This window comes from Anas acuta, chromosome 6, assembly GCF_963932015.1.
Source record: "Anas acuta chromosome 6, bAnaAcu1.1, whole genome shotgun sequence".
Lineage (NCBI taxonomy): Eukaryota > Metazoa > Chordata > Aves > Anseriformes > Anatidae > Anas > Anas acuta.
Window position 1 is genome coordinate 20,747,553 of NC_088984.1, and position 14,817 is coordinate 20,762,369.

Consider the following 14,817-nt stretch of genomic DNA (forward strand, 5'->3'; position numbering starts at 1 on the left):
CAGTGTGTCAAGTTGCTAATGGCCTGTTGAGAAAATCCTATTAAATTATTTCAACTGTAGCTAGTATTTCTCTATGCACTCTTTAATTTTCTTTGTCTTTCTGTTTCTACAATAATTACAGAGGCAAAATAATACCAGCTGATTTGGAAGCAAAAATTTTGGAAGCGAAACAAAAGGTTTGCGTTTTAAAAAAATTAGTGCTTAAATATTTAGCTTAGTAAAATATATTACCTCTTCCTTTGAAGGCTGAGGGTTAACATTAAACAAACATATTATAGTAATATAAATGTTATAATAACATTTTTTTCAGCTGATTAATTATACACTTCTATATTGCTTAGGGAATTATCTTGCCATGGTTTCCATTTACTATTAAAAGTCTCTCTCTCTCTCTCTCTCTCTCTCTCTTTCTCTTTCTCTCTATCTCACACACTTTTGACCCACATCTGTATTTTATGAATTTTTAAAATAATTTTCTGTTTGGAAATAGTATGGAAAAATACTAAAACACGAAACTAAAACCACTTTTATCCAAACCTTAAAGTTTAGTTAAAAACATCAAAAATTCTGTTGGATGTTAGTCCTAAAAATTCCTTTAGATTCCATGTGTGAAGCTGCAGGGTTAGTGACTATACCTAGCAAGTTTAATTTTTTGAAGCATTTATTATTATTTCTTAAATCAGCACAATGAAAAATCCATTAATTTTATATAAAACCACCAAAGTTAGGGGTATCAAGATTTTTCTTGATTTCTTATCTTCTTTATACTTGGAATTGCAGTTCACATTTATTTAACCTAACTCAAAATTGTCTCATTTTGATCTTATGGTTCTACATTTAATACTTTTGTTTCGGATGGCTTTGTTTTGCTCTATTCTGTTTGTCAGTAGATAAAGATTAAAGGAATAACTTCAAGCTTTCAAATCACAATTTAACACATTTAATTAATTTTCCTTTATATTTCTATAAAAGTCTAAGCTTTAGTTGACTATTGCTAGTGTGCTACTAGAACTTTTAAATCTCCTCACCAGAAAGAATTAGAGAAAATAATATTCTCTACCTTCTAACTAGTTAATTTTGTGGACTTACAGTGCAATAAAAACAGACAGTTCATTCCTACTTTGCAGTCAGTTTTTCAGTTTCTGTAGGTACTTGTGTGTACTTTTCACTTGGGAAGAAAAACATTTTCAGACAGGAAAATGGGGTAGCAACATTGCCAAAATGGTTTTCATGGTTTTTGTTTGTTTGTTTTTGTTTATCTGAAAGAGGCTGGATTTTATAGTTAATACGGTTATTTTTATTGTAGGGATACATTCCTCTCTTTGTAAATGCAACCGCAGGCACAACAGTATATGGAGCCTTTGATCCAATACAGGAGATTGCAGATATATGTGAAAAATACAACCTCTGGCTCCATGTAGATGTAAGTAGCTTACTCACATGACGTTATTAAGGCAATATAGGATTTTAGTTTACACTTTTTGTCTTGATCTAAAATATTTATTATTAGAACCTGAGTAAATTAAAATATGTTAGGCTTTTCAAAACAACAAGTCTTCTCTTTTTATTCCTATCTCTTCCAGGCTGCTTGGGGAGGTGGACTCTTAATGTCCCGAAAGCATCGTCATAAATTGAATGGAATAGAAAGGTACTACACGCTCCGTATTAGTAATCCTGTTATTTAAGTAATTTTGTAAGGTAAATGACACTTCACAAATTCATGAAAAGATTTAGACCTAGGAGTTCCATGTATAGGCTTTGGCATAGATGTTTCCACATCCAGTGTTGACAAGGCTGTAGTTTGTAGAAGATGCCATATTCGTAGTACCATGTGTGTGTTTATCTCTAGACTTTCCCTGAAACTACTTTATCATAAAAGGCTGCCCATCTGAATAAAAATCAGAACAGTAATGAAGAACCAGAAACATAAGGTCTTCCCCATCACTGCAGGTATCAACTTCAAGGGAATCAAAAAAGGATTCGAAACAAACTCTACCCATGTACTCCCAAATTAGCACAAAATTCCTTCCTTTAGCCAGCTGTGCTGCATGTGGGCACTGTATAAAGGTATAAAATAAGAGCAGTGAACAGAGTTCTTCATTAGATAGACTTTCCCAGTGGTGGTCATTTCATACTGTAAGTAAGAACAAGTACAGGATAAAAAACAATATATGGAAGGACTGGTAGGAAAAGCACATGGACCCTTGTGGCACAAAGAAGGATGTTGTAAGAGAACTCCAAAACAGCAGAACAGTATAAGCCTCTGCCCAGTCCAGTTTGCCACTCACTCATGCTATGGCAACATGTCTAATATGAAGTTAGTATTATAAAACAATTTCCTTAAGCTACACTGATTTAGTCAAAGTAGTTTGGCACACCTCTTCTGAAGTGAGGTAAACCCAAAGGTGCTAACTCGGGTGGTAAGCTTAGTTAATTAGCAAATATTGAAAACAGCAGGCCACGAAGCATGATATTATTTCTTTTCTAACAGCTTGTACTATCTTCAAACGTGTGATGGGGCTCACATGTACCATGTAATCGACTGTCACAGGCCCCAGCTGAGGTCTGTTGCTCACACTCGGGCAGACTTGGACTGCCCAGAGACATTGACATAGGAGGACTGGCATGCTGCCATGGGTACATAGCTTGGATTGCTTGCAGGAGGATAGCCTCTGGCTGTCTGACTGTGCAGAATAGAGAATGATGTTTTCGTGTTAAAATAAACCAAATGCTTCTTTGGAATGCTACTTGAAATTGCCTTTGTTTGGAACCCTGAAAATTAAATGAATGTACAAAACTGAAACCATAGCACTCTCAGAAAGAAACAAGCTGTTATATAAAGTTCTTGTTTCTTGACTACTCCATCTGAACTATTATTGAAGTTTTTAAAAAGATACTTGACTCCCAGAGTCCAATCTCTAAAGTGACACCAGCTGAGCTACTTAACCTGCTGGCTGCACTGCCTAAGGCTTAGAAAGAGGGTGAGCTGCCCAGGTGCAGCCCAGGCTGCCCTGTTGTTTTGGCCAATATGTGCTACTATCTAACCAAGCACAGATGAAAATTGGAATTGTATCTGGGGTATTTGTGGATTCAGTCACCCTCAGACTTGGGTGAAGAAGTTGCGTTGAAGAGGAACTGTGGAACAGAGGAACCGTGGTTGTGTCTGTGTCTTCTGAGAGACAGGGATGGAAGGAGGAAATCTCTTTGAACTTTCTTTAAACCAGATTGTGTTAACATCTGTATAGTCTGTGAAATGTCATTATATGGTTTCTTCTACTGGAACATGCAGTGAATCAAGAGGACGTTTGGTAATTAATAACTTGGGGTGAAGAGGTCAGTGGACATACAATGGTGGTACATTTATTTTAGCATCATCATTAAACTGTCTAGGATGATATATTAAAATACAGAAAATCTTATCTGTTTGACAAGTAAATTAGGTGATCTTATGCATCCACTTGTGCTTACACATAAGGAGTTTTAACCTTTACATGCAGAATGATAGGATTGTAAAGTTTTATAGCCTTTTAACAGTCCATAGACTTGACAAGGTAGTATAGAAAAGGCCGCTTATGGCTCTACCTGGAGCAGCAGATAAGCATTAGAAGTGTATTTTGCTTTGTTTTATACCTTTCTAGCAGCTGTTTGGCAAAGAACTGATTTTTTTCAGTGCTTCATATTATTTTTCTTAATTCTTTGCCCCATCCTCTTGTTAGTACCTTGAATCAATAATAACCTGTCATACTGTTTCTGGTAGGTTTGTTAGTGCTATTTCTAGAATTGGACACATCTGGGGATGAAGTTAGTATTTCAGCTAATCAGCATAGTCTGACATTAATTATCTGGTATTAATACTAATAGAAACTAAGCAGAAGTCTGATATTAAAGAGTTAATGCACATAAAATTCCTTTCCTGGATGAGACAGCTGGGAAAGGAGACATCTGAGATAGTAATGATCTCCATAGTGAAATAAGCTGGTCAAAATCTCCATGCATTTCCAGCTACAAGCAGAAAACTGAAGTGACTACTCCAGGTTGAATTTTTGTTTTCCATACCTAGCTGAATGTATTTCTTTTGTTTGTTTGTTTGTTTTGTTTGTAGAGCCAATTCAGTCACTTGGAATCCACACAAGATGATGGGAGTATTGTTGCAATGTTCTGCCATTCTGGTCCGGGAGAAGGTCTGTTTTATATTTAGTGATTATGCAGTTAAAAAAAATGTAACTATCAAACCCTAATTTTCAAAAGAATAGGGCAAAATCCATTTCATTTCAAAACTTCTTTTGGAAGGAATAATCATGTGGATTTATATTGTGTTTAGGAAATTTTTGTTTGTTCATTTTTCTTTTTGTCAAAGCTGTTGACAATATGGGTCAGATACTCAGCTGCTGGATCTTTGCATATTTTAAGAACAACACTACAGCCATGCCAGTCTATTTCATCTGAGAATCTGTCCCTTTGTTCCCATGATATACTGAACATACAGCCTTGGTGTTAGTAATTGGTCACTGTCTAAACTGCTTACTTGAAAAGCAAGTATTTTACCTTCTGTGGTAATTTAAAATTTTCTCAATTATGTTAAAAGCAAGCCACACTGCTTTATTAATTTTTAAAACACATAATTTGTATGTGTAAATACATACTATGTATTTTTAGGGCTTCCTTCAAGATTCTCTGTTGCCATCAATGCAAGACTGGTGTCTTACTTCTTTTAAGTTCTAAGTATTTTCTTTAGGTAATAAAAAAAAAAAAGTCATGCCATCTGTGGATAGGACTACTATTTTTTTTTCCCTATTTTCTAACATGTCATTTGCTACTAGAAGATGTTTGTTGAGGAAGTGGTAGCAGTCTGTAGAGCAGAGATGTAGATGTTGTAGAGTTCAGTTCTAGATCAGCCATTTGTTTTCCAGTTGACCCATCTCTAAACTGAATGTTTCCCATGAAGTGTTACACTCGCCTTTATAAAGCACTTTGAGATCTATTGGAGGGAAGCTCTAGCCATTATTTAGTGGCATGCATGCTTATCATGCAAACTGTTGCAGGATTTTGGCAAAATCATTCTCTGTGGGGGAATTTTGATGGGTGTATTTGTGTTCATCAGCTACAGCTGTGGTCTTTGACATTTTTAAAAGGACCACTAATATATTTTAAAGAAGATGCAGACCACTTTAGAAATGTTGCATATATAAACTGTGTGTAACATACAGGAATTTTCTCCTTTGTGTTTCCTTCAGAGATCCTTACTTGTAGCCCGTAGATCTCCATTGGTCTGTAGACCATCATTTTAAAGGCTGCAATGCACTTCTGTCCGTATTTGATATACAGTCTATGTATTATTAATGCATACAGATTCACACTTATGACATGTTTCATATATGTCCATGCTTTTCATTACAGGGTATACTTCAAGGCTGCAATCAAATGTGTGCAGGATATCTCTTCCAGCAAGACAAACAGTACGATGTATCCTATGACACTGGAGATAAGGCAATACAGTGTGGTCGACATGTGGACATTTTCAAATTCTGGTTGATGTGGAAAGCAAAGGTAAATAATAAAATCAGAGTTCAAATATCATAAATTATTTATTTAATTTATAAGATTCATGTAATGGAAGGCTTTTTTAACACTTCCATAATCACAATTTCTAAACATATAGGTATATCTGAGAATTAAGTAAAAAAAAGAACCATTCAACTTGTAGGACATTAGCCATCAATAAGTTTGGATGGAAATAACAGGAAAGTTTTAAGTCACTTGATCAGTGTAGTTCAGAAATAGTCCTGCAGTATAATAAAGATAATTTTGATTTTCTTTTACTTATTCATTCATATAAAGGAGTATACTTATAAGAAAAAAAAAGTTTGTTTTTTTTTTTACATTTTATTTGTTATCAATGCTCATTTACTTTTTCTGGGATTATGATCTTTCAAAAAATCCAATACTACAGAAGACCGGTAGGTAGACAGTGACTTTAAGCAAACAGGCTTTTGTTTTCTGACTTTTTAAAATGAAAAGTTATAGCAAACTGTTTAGATAAATAAATTACTTCCCAGATCTTACCCTTTCAGTTGTGTTTCTGTTCCATGTTCATGGTCTTCAAGAAGAACTGGGATGCCAAGACACAGTATTTTTATATTTGAAAACTGAAAAAAATACTCTATTAAAAATATCAGAAGTCTTTGTTTTTATCATCATAAATTTTCTTAAAAACAGAACAAAAGGAAATAGTGATGACAATTATGACATATTTAGCTGCTTCTGTAGTGATTGATCAACTTTACTTTTAAATTACAACAGATAATTCTGCTAAATGATTTGTCCGAAGCCATTTAAGATTGAAGCCTGTCTGCAAAGTTGATTACATCAGGGGATGAAATATTACTATATAATTAATACTTTGTTTTTATAAAGGGTACAGTAGGATTTGAAAATCAGATCAACAAATGCCTGGAACTGGCAGAATATCTCTATACTAAAATCAAAAACAGAGAAGAATTTGAAATGGTTTTTGAAGGAGAGGTAAGTTTTCTTTCATTTAACCTATGTGTAGGAGCTAAATCCATATGGAATTCTGAAAACAGTCTTCACACCTCTCATAGTTCAACCCAGTTACACAGAACTGCTCTTATTTTCTGAAGAATTACATGATTATTGACATCTGGGGAAATTTTTTGGCCAATTACTTGTGGGTTTATATCACAGATGTCAGCTTTATCTCCTCTCTCTCTCCTCTGCAGAGGTCTTTTGAGTTTAGGGCATGAAGACTACCTTAAAGAAATCTATTAATTCTGAGATTCCAGGTACTGCCACGTACATAACTGCAAATCTGTTTATGCTGTGTTCTGTGGAAACTCCCAGTACTGTATAAACTCCTGCTTCATAGAATAGCATATCTGTTATCTCTTCATTTACTACGAAAAGGAAAATGGGGTTGACCTTGTAGGGAATTTAAAAAGCAGTTCCCCTTAAAACTGCATGAAGGTAGAAGACATTGACACTTAGCACCCTTAAATGTTGCAAATGGGATGATGTATAGGGAATCTAAGATAGTAGATGCAAAAAGCAGTACTGTATTTATTTATTTTTTGGCATCTAAGTCTATGCTATAATATGCTAGCCCATAGAATGTCTGATTGATCTGTATTATTTTGTTTATCGATGTACGTGTTTGGTTATTCTTTTTGCAGCCAGAGCATACAAACGTATGTTTTTGGTATATTCCACCAAGTCTCAGGGGCATGCCAGACTGCGATGAGAGACGAGAAAAGTTACACAGGGTGAGACTTACGTTAAATGCAAAAATATACTCTGCTATTTCAACCCAAAGTATTGTGTTAATTCAAAACAATACATCCATGTCTTGACACATGTTTCAGATTCTGGGACATCAGTTTTCCAATTGCTTGTTATGACCTTGATATTTATTCACCTTTGTCTCCTGTTGGGGCTGAAGTCACATTTTCCCTATAGAAAACTCAGTTATTCATTGTGTTTTATTACTTTTGTGGTCCCAAAAGCGTATAACAGTTTTTAAAAAGTAGCTAGGCACAAAAAAGGTCCCCATCCTGTTTGAACACCATATCAGCAAGAGAAAAGAAAGGGTAATTATTTGAAAGGGACAGGTAAAGGACATGAAAACCTGTAAGCCTTTTCTCAAGTTTTTATTTTGATTTTAAATGTTCTTGATTAGTAATGGGTGATTTTGTAATATTTAACTAATTACTCCATTTCAGTGAAAATGAATACCTTCTGAAAGACTTTGGGATTTTTTTTTTTAAGAAATGACAAAGGGCAATGAGGGCATAGTACAAGCACCAGAAGAATTTCTCTGTTATGTAGGACTTGAGGGAAGTGAAAGACATTAATTTTGTAATAACATTTTCGACAGATAGAAGTGGAATGAAATAAATTAAGCAGACAAAAGAATGATTTTATAGTTGTAAAAATGAATTGCATCTTTTTTTATGTGTGGAAAGGAAGAAGAATGGGCCAAATTGGGAGGTTTTGTAGATATTGTTTTGTCTGCAACACACTGAGAAAGCGAATGGGAGAGAACAAAAATTCCTGGATCAACCCACTGATAAGTTAGATAAAGAAATTGCCAAAAGTGAGAGAAAAAAGGAAGATAGATGAGATTGGGAATAAAGATGAAATGTTTGACTTGACCATGTTAAAGAACGTTATAAAGCATCCTACAAAACAGTTGAGAACCAGAAATCGGACCTTGGCTGGCAGACAGTAGAGCAGGAGACAGAACTGAACAGCAAAACTGCCCTACTCAATCCCAAATATTAAGACGGTTGGAACAGTATTCCTTATAAATTAAAGCGAGGAAGTCAGACTGAGGTAAATGTGCAGTATTGCAAGAATACTGGAAGGTTTCCATGGCTTATGCTAGCAGAAAATATTCTTTATGACAGAGATCTTGTAGAAAAATTTCCACCATCCCCCGTATTGCCCTGCTAGCAAATTGGCCCTGAGAACAAATATATTTTCATGGAAAGTATCCAGGACACTCAAAAAGTTGGTTCCGGAGTACCGGAGTTTTTTTTGTTGTTGTTTGTTTTTTTTTTTTTTTTTTTTTTTTTGTTTTTGTTTTTTTTTGGGGGGGGAGGGGGTGTGATAAAATTCTTTATGACAAAATCATCCATACCTCTTTTTTTTTTCCAAACACCGTAGCAGAACTGTGCATTTCCAGTACCTGTCATTTGAATATTCGTTGTTTGGGCTATAAGAATAGAAATTAATTAATCAGCATATAGAAATGATATGTATGTTAGATATATAAAAATATTACAGACTGAATACACTAGGATGCTAGTGTCTGTCTCGTAATCAAAAGATTCCTTAAAAGGTGGATGTTACTGCTGTTGATTTTCCTTTAAGTATCCAATCCTAAACACGCATGTGGTTTTTCAAGCTTTTGCTCTTTTATTGCCTTTTTGATTTGCCCATTTAATTTTTGTTTTGTTTTGTTTTCCCTGAATTAAGAAAGGTTGTGATATACAAAGAAAAGACATAAAAAAATTTGAAACTCTCTCTCTCTTATTTTAATTTCTAAAGGTGGCACCAAAAATCAAAGCACTGATGATGGAGTCAGGTACTACCATGGTTGGATATCAGCCACAGGGTGATAAAGTCAACTTCTTCCGAATGGTCATCTCAAATCCAGCAGCAACGAAGTCTGACATAGACTTCCTCATTGAGGAAATAGAGAGACTGGGGCAGGAGCTGTAGTGCAATGGTTGAGTTATTTATTTCTCTAATTCACTGTTTTCCAGTACTGGTTATTTTTTTAACCCAGTCCTGCAGAACATGTTTTAAGGAAATTCCCTTTCTGTAAGCTCCAATCTCCTAAGACATCGTTAAACAGCAACAACAAGGTATAGGCTACTAAAACATACATGTATTGGTAGATCATTTTACTGAGGGAAAATGTATTATCTTGAAGTTGAAGTACTGTTGACTCTTACATTGGTCTTGTTTATTGTTGTCAGCAGGAAATTAGTAAGTACTAAAATAGAAAATTAAGAACTCTGCACAGTACATATGTACAGTATAAATATATATATAATTATATATATACATATATATACATATATATATATAAAGTGGTTATAAACTTAGACCTAAGCCACAGCATGTTTTCCACTTTAAGAGAATTAAGTTTTCCTTCAACAACTAATGACGTGGATAATGTGCTACAGATTTTTTGCCAGGTAAAAATAGACATATAGAAACATTTCTAATATGTAGATTCTTAGGAGCTAAAGAAAACGTATAACAGTATTAAATCTTATTGTTGGTGCTTCTCTTACATACAAAACAGCAAACTCCAACAGCACCTTTGAGTAAAATAGTTGTATTTCCCCTTTAGTGTCACATCAGGGGATAATAGTAGCAGAGTCATTGTAACAGGTATATTATTGCTGTATTTTTAGAGGTTAATTTGTGTAGATTGTGTATATTATTGTTAATTGACTTTGTGTAAAAGGATTTAAATGTAATAGTTTTACAGCAAGATAACTGTTGAATTGTAGGTATATGAAATATTTGCTTATTTATATGCAGAGATTTACCATGCTGAAGAGTTGTCTTGTATTTTCTTCCATTTGTAATGTATCCTATTTATATATTATTGAAGTTCTAAATAATGTTTATGGTATTTTAGTGTATTTGTGAGCCAAAGAAAAAATACAAAAATATTAGTTGACACTTTCATTTAAATCGTAGTGCCCTTAAAATAATAATTTACAGATAATTTTACTGATTAGAAAGAATTCTAACATTGTATATAGATTGTCAAATAATGAAATCCCCTTAATCTATTAGAATTTTCATTTTTATTTATTGTAATGTCAGAATGTCTGTTCAGTGTTCTGAATGCTTTTCTAGTGAATATTGGCTGCTAACCAAGGCCCCTGGTCTTGAGCTGTGTTTCAGAACTGATCTGTATGACCATCCTAACTAAATTCTTTGGGAAGATTCCTGAAGGTCTATAGCATTTATATGGGAGTCTTAACCAGCACCATTCTTTTAGTGAAATTAAATTCACTATATAGTTGGAGCACATAAAATAAATAGAAACAAAATTCATCTCAGAATTTTTAAATACAGCTGGCTTGTTGCAACAATTTAAACTGGCCAGGCTTTTCAAAGTATAGACGCCATCTGCAGCTTGTTCAGTTTTAATCATTAGATAATCAATACTGCAAAGTGGAAAATTCCATACTGGAAGCAGAATAGTGGAACAAAATGAAAATTCAATAGTTCTCTGTCTACAAAATTACTGTCATGGTGATAAATGGAATATGCTGATTTCAAACCTCTTCATATATGATTCTATGTCTATTACCCATGCAAGTCAATTATTAGTTGGGTTTTCTTTTTTTTGTTTGTTTTATTCTTCTCCAAATCAGTAATAAAATCTAATTATTTTAGAAATATTCAGTGAAATGCAGTCACACTATGCCATATTCACAGCTTCTCTCACCCTCTTCAGTTCTGTGGAAGGACAGACAGCTACAGGCAGCAGATACTTCCATCCTGCAGGTCCCACAGGTTGTCTTCTGAGGATGCTGTCTCACATCTTCGGCTGGGTCAGAACAGGTAGAAAGAAGAATATGTAAAATAAATATCACATTGGAAAGGCACAGCCTTTCCAACTTTTTGTAGGACTATTGTTCATTCCTTTTCCCTAACATTCTGCAAAACCTTTTCTTGATATCATCCAAGTTAAATCTAAAATGATTTTTAATTTGTCACTATCTTCTAAGTTTATGGTTATGACTTTCAAAAGATTATATACATCATTATGTTTAAGCCTTGAAACCCCTACTAATCCCAGCAGTACAGTATTTCTTTAGTAGGTTCTATTCATCAAGATAGTGCAGTTGGTATCTTGCTTTTTTAATCTTAAACCATAACTTCCCTTAATTATAAGGCTGTTATCTTACTATGCCTTTACTAGTTAACATTTTTTGATGTAAAACAGCTATGCTGTAAGACCTGAGGCCTGCCCCACAGAAGCAGTGTGAATATTGACTTCAGTGCCAACTTCCACAATATCGTTATTCTTTCTAGATATAAGCTATTCATCAAAATCTGAGGGCCTCTCACTTAATCTGTTTTTTAGGATTATAGAATGAAATTTGTTTTGAAGGGAGAGCATTGTCACATTTCAGTTTAAAGGCTTCTGCCTAAAATCTGGTCTCCATCACAGTTTTACTTTATTCAAAGTCCAGCTACAGCAGGTTGAGTCCTTACTTCTTCTGGTTTATGAGAAACAATATGAACTAGGATAATCAATGCAAATGCATTTAACTACTGACCTTACTTCACTAGGGTATTTTGCATCTTCCACACCAGCAGCACCATAATCATTGTGATTTCTTCTACAAGTTCCTAGGTGAGAATTTCTAACTTCCTGCACCTCCTTTGTCAGGTTATTTCAGAAACAGTATTACAAAGCTGGAAGATCACAATTTACACTTAATCCTCTAACCTTAACATTTTAACCTCATGGATTTTGTATCCAGATCATTGTCTTGATATGATAGTAACAATCTATGGTATTTGAAATTTTATATCCCCTAGAAGCATATAAACTAGGTAAAAAGAATTATCTGATATAACTGACTGCAAAACTGTAGGAAAGATTGTAATATGGTTTACTGGCATTCGTACGGCAAGGCTTGGACAGTCTGTTGATGTAGTCAGGAATAGATCTAGATCTCCTCAACACGTATATTGTGTTTTGCTCACTAGAATTTCAGCTTCCTTATTTAGTGGTGCATCTTGCTTTTTGGAGGTAAGAAGCATCAGAGGTTTTAGCTGTTGCCATCGATGGCTTTTATACAGAGAGAAATAATAGAGCTCCTCCTGCTTGCCTGAGAAATGAGAAAGTTATCACAGAGGTGCTTTCTCTAAAGATTGGAGCTTTAAATCCATCTTCCTACACTCTGAATTTTATCTTGCCTTTCTGCAGTGTTGTCTTGACATAGGTGATACCTACAGGTTATACTGTTTTTAGTTTAGTTTAGTTTGTTTGTTTCTTTTGGTGTGTGTGAAGCTTTTAATTCTAGTACCAGCTCCAGAGTGCTTCCCTATTACATGTACTGGCTTCCACATGCACAGGGCTCATATTAGTTTCTGACCTGGCTAGCTGAATTTAACAGAGCAATTATGGTCATCAGTAAGAAAACTCATCTGTGTTTTCTTATCAGGTAATTTTCATCTCGGTAATATGTTACAGCTTCTCAAACAAAAGCTTTCCTGGAATATTCCTGTTTTTTAATCCATACGCTATTAACCATGAGAGATCAGGAAGTATGGATATACAGAAGTGTTGACTAATTCAAAGCATTACAATTCCAGGTGAGTAACTTTGCTTTTCTGAGGTTTAAAATATAGCAATTTTGTCGTTAAAATCACACTGACAATCACTGTAATTTGCCTGGGTGAATTCAGATCAAAGAAATAATAGACAAGGTTCTAGCTGAACATGTAGCTGCAGAGCTTATTAACTGAAGCAATTTTTATAGAAAAGACCGATCATTAGATGAAAATCAACAGCAGCTGTTGATTTTGAATGAGGAGAATTCTGGTTGTATTACTAAAGGTACTTTTCTGGAGAAGATAGATTATACCATTCATTGCAGACAGAAAGAACCAGGGGCCTTGAGAGTAGCCCAGGATTTTAAAATAATTGAACGATGATTCATAATCTGTTTTTTGAATGGTGACAAATATGAAGAGATTTTTTAAACAGAATCTCTGTTTTGTGGTTAAAGAAATGTCAAAGTTATAAAGAAGATATGCAATGCAGTTTTAATTTTTCAATAAAAGTTGATCTTAAAACTGTCTTATTTATCTCATATAATTTTTGTGAGCTCTTTTGTTTCCTTAAGAATATGAGACAAAAGCCATATATTATCCTTCACATTAAAAAGGCAAATTCTAAGGCCACTATTTAGTTTTAATTGTGAATTGAATGTCAGCTTGTACCAACACAGACTGAGGAAGAACCACAAGCTCTGAACATTAATCTTTGAAGAGGGTAGTTGAAATATTAGTAATATGTAAAAATGCTTTAAAAAGTATCTGTCTGTATGGTGTTTTGTGTGGTTTCTGAAATTCTCATCCAACTTATTCATAGAGAGGATCCAGGAAAGTGAAAAAAGAACTTTGGAATGGGTAAAAAAAAATGAGATCAAATTGTTTTGGTAAAAATGATGCTATTTAATATGTGATTATATTTATAAAATTTATATTCTTGTAATGCAGGTCTTACTTCCAGGAAGACTTGAATACATAGTTAATTTTGTGTGCTTTGCCATGCCACTGTTTGATCTTGGTGTTTATTTGCTAAGCATATTTAAATCTGCACACACTCAGAGCTATGATGTTTTTATGCAATCAAAAAGTCCTCTTGACAGAAATAGGGCTTTTATGTAAAAAATAAATAAATAAACAAATAAACAAATAAATAAATAAGGATGGGACTAGGATACTAGGATTAAAAGTGTTTTGAAAGGTATTACGTTTCAGCAGTTAAGTGCTTGTCTGACAAGTTACAGAGATGCCCCCACAAGAGGAGCCCCCACAGCGCCCCATGGCGACAACACTGTGAAATCAGTGCTATGGGATACTGGGTGACTGATTGCAAGTGTTGAAATTTTGCATAGCAGAAAATCTGTGATTATTCTTATCATAGTTAGTCAGGCAGTGCAATTAAAACCGTCTTTCTTTGGATGAGGGTTCAGCCACTTTTGTAGTAAGCATTATAATGTGCAGTCTTTTACAGTGGAAATGTTAGCAACTTTACATTTGTGAGTCAAATAAATATGTTGCGTAAGAGTAATTTTGGAAAGGTGTACAAGGGAAGCTTAATCTTACTATCACAGAAGTCCACAGAAGAACTGTTGCTGATTGCATGAATCAATCTTACCCATTCCTGGAACTGAAAGACCGTTTCAACAGAATGGAACCCTAAGTTTGAGGTAGAAAAATATACTGAAATTCTTATATTCTCTTAAATAAAAATAAAAAAATAAAATTAAATAAAATTAAAAAACAGGGTTGGGGGATATGCATAATGCAATTGACATCAAACAAATCCAGTGTGTTTTACATAGAGTCATATGTTTTAAAATACACCAGAAACTGAGTTTGAGCAGAAAATAGTTGAAATGTAAAGTCTGTAAGAATGTATAACTTCATGGAAATATTGTTTTGTTTATTTTTTCAAAGTCAGACTTAAATGAAGCATAATAATTACAAACTACAAGTCTTTTCCTGTGTAAACATAGTATG

General features: G+C 34.1%; 1 protein-coding gene across 2 annotated transcripts in view; it reads left to right on the forward strand.

Moving 5' to 3' along the window:
- The window catches only part of GAD1 (glutamate decarboxylase 1), a 29,233-nt gene extending 15,867 nt beyond the window's left edge, over positions 1-13,366 (forward strand). Inside the window, exons 10-17 of one of the 2 annotated variants that reach the window (XM_068685655.1) lie at positions 122-176; positions 1,307-1,423; positions 1,584-1,648; positions 4,103-4,181; positions 5,398-5,547; positions 6,415-6,522; positions 7,191-7,280; positions 9,067-13,366. In XM_068685655.1, coding sequence (XP_068541756.1) covers positions 122-176; positions 1,307-1,423; positions 1,584-1,648; positions 4,103-4,181; positions 5,398-5,547; positions 6,415-6,522; positions 7,191-7,280; positions 9,067-9,240 — 838 coding nt within the window. In that variant the 3' untranslated portion in view covers positions 9,241-13,366. Of the gene's footprint in view, positions 1-121; positions 177-1,306; positions 1,424-1,583; positions 1,649-4,102; positions 4,182-5,397; positions 5,548-6,414; positions 6,523-7,190; positions 7,281-9,066 lie in introns of those variants that run through there. The other variant, XR_011097583.1, reaches the window with a different exon arrangement.
- Positions 13,367-14,817: the final 1,451 nt, after the last annotated feature.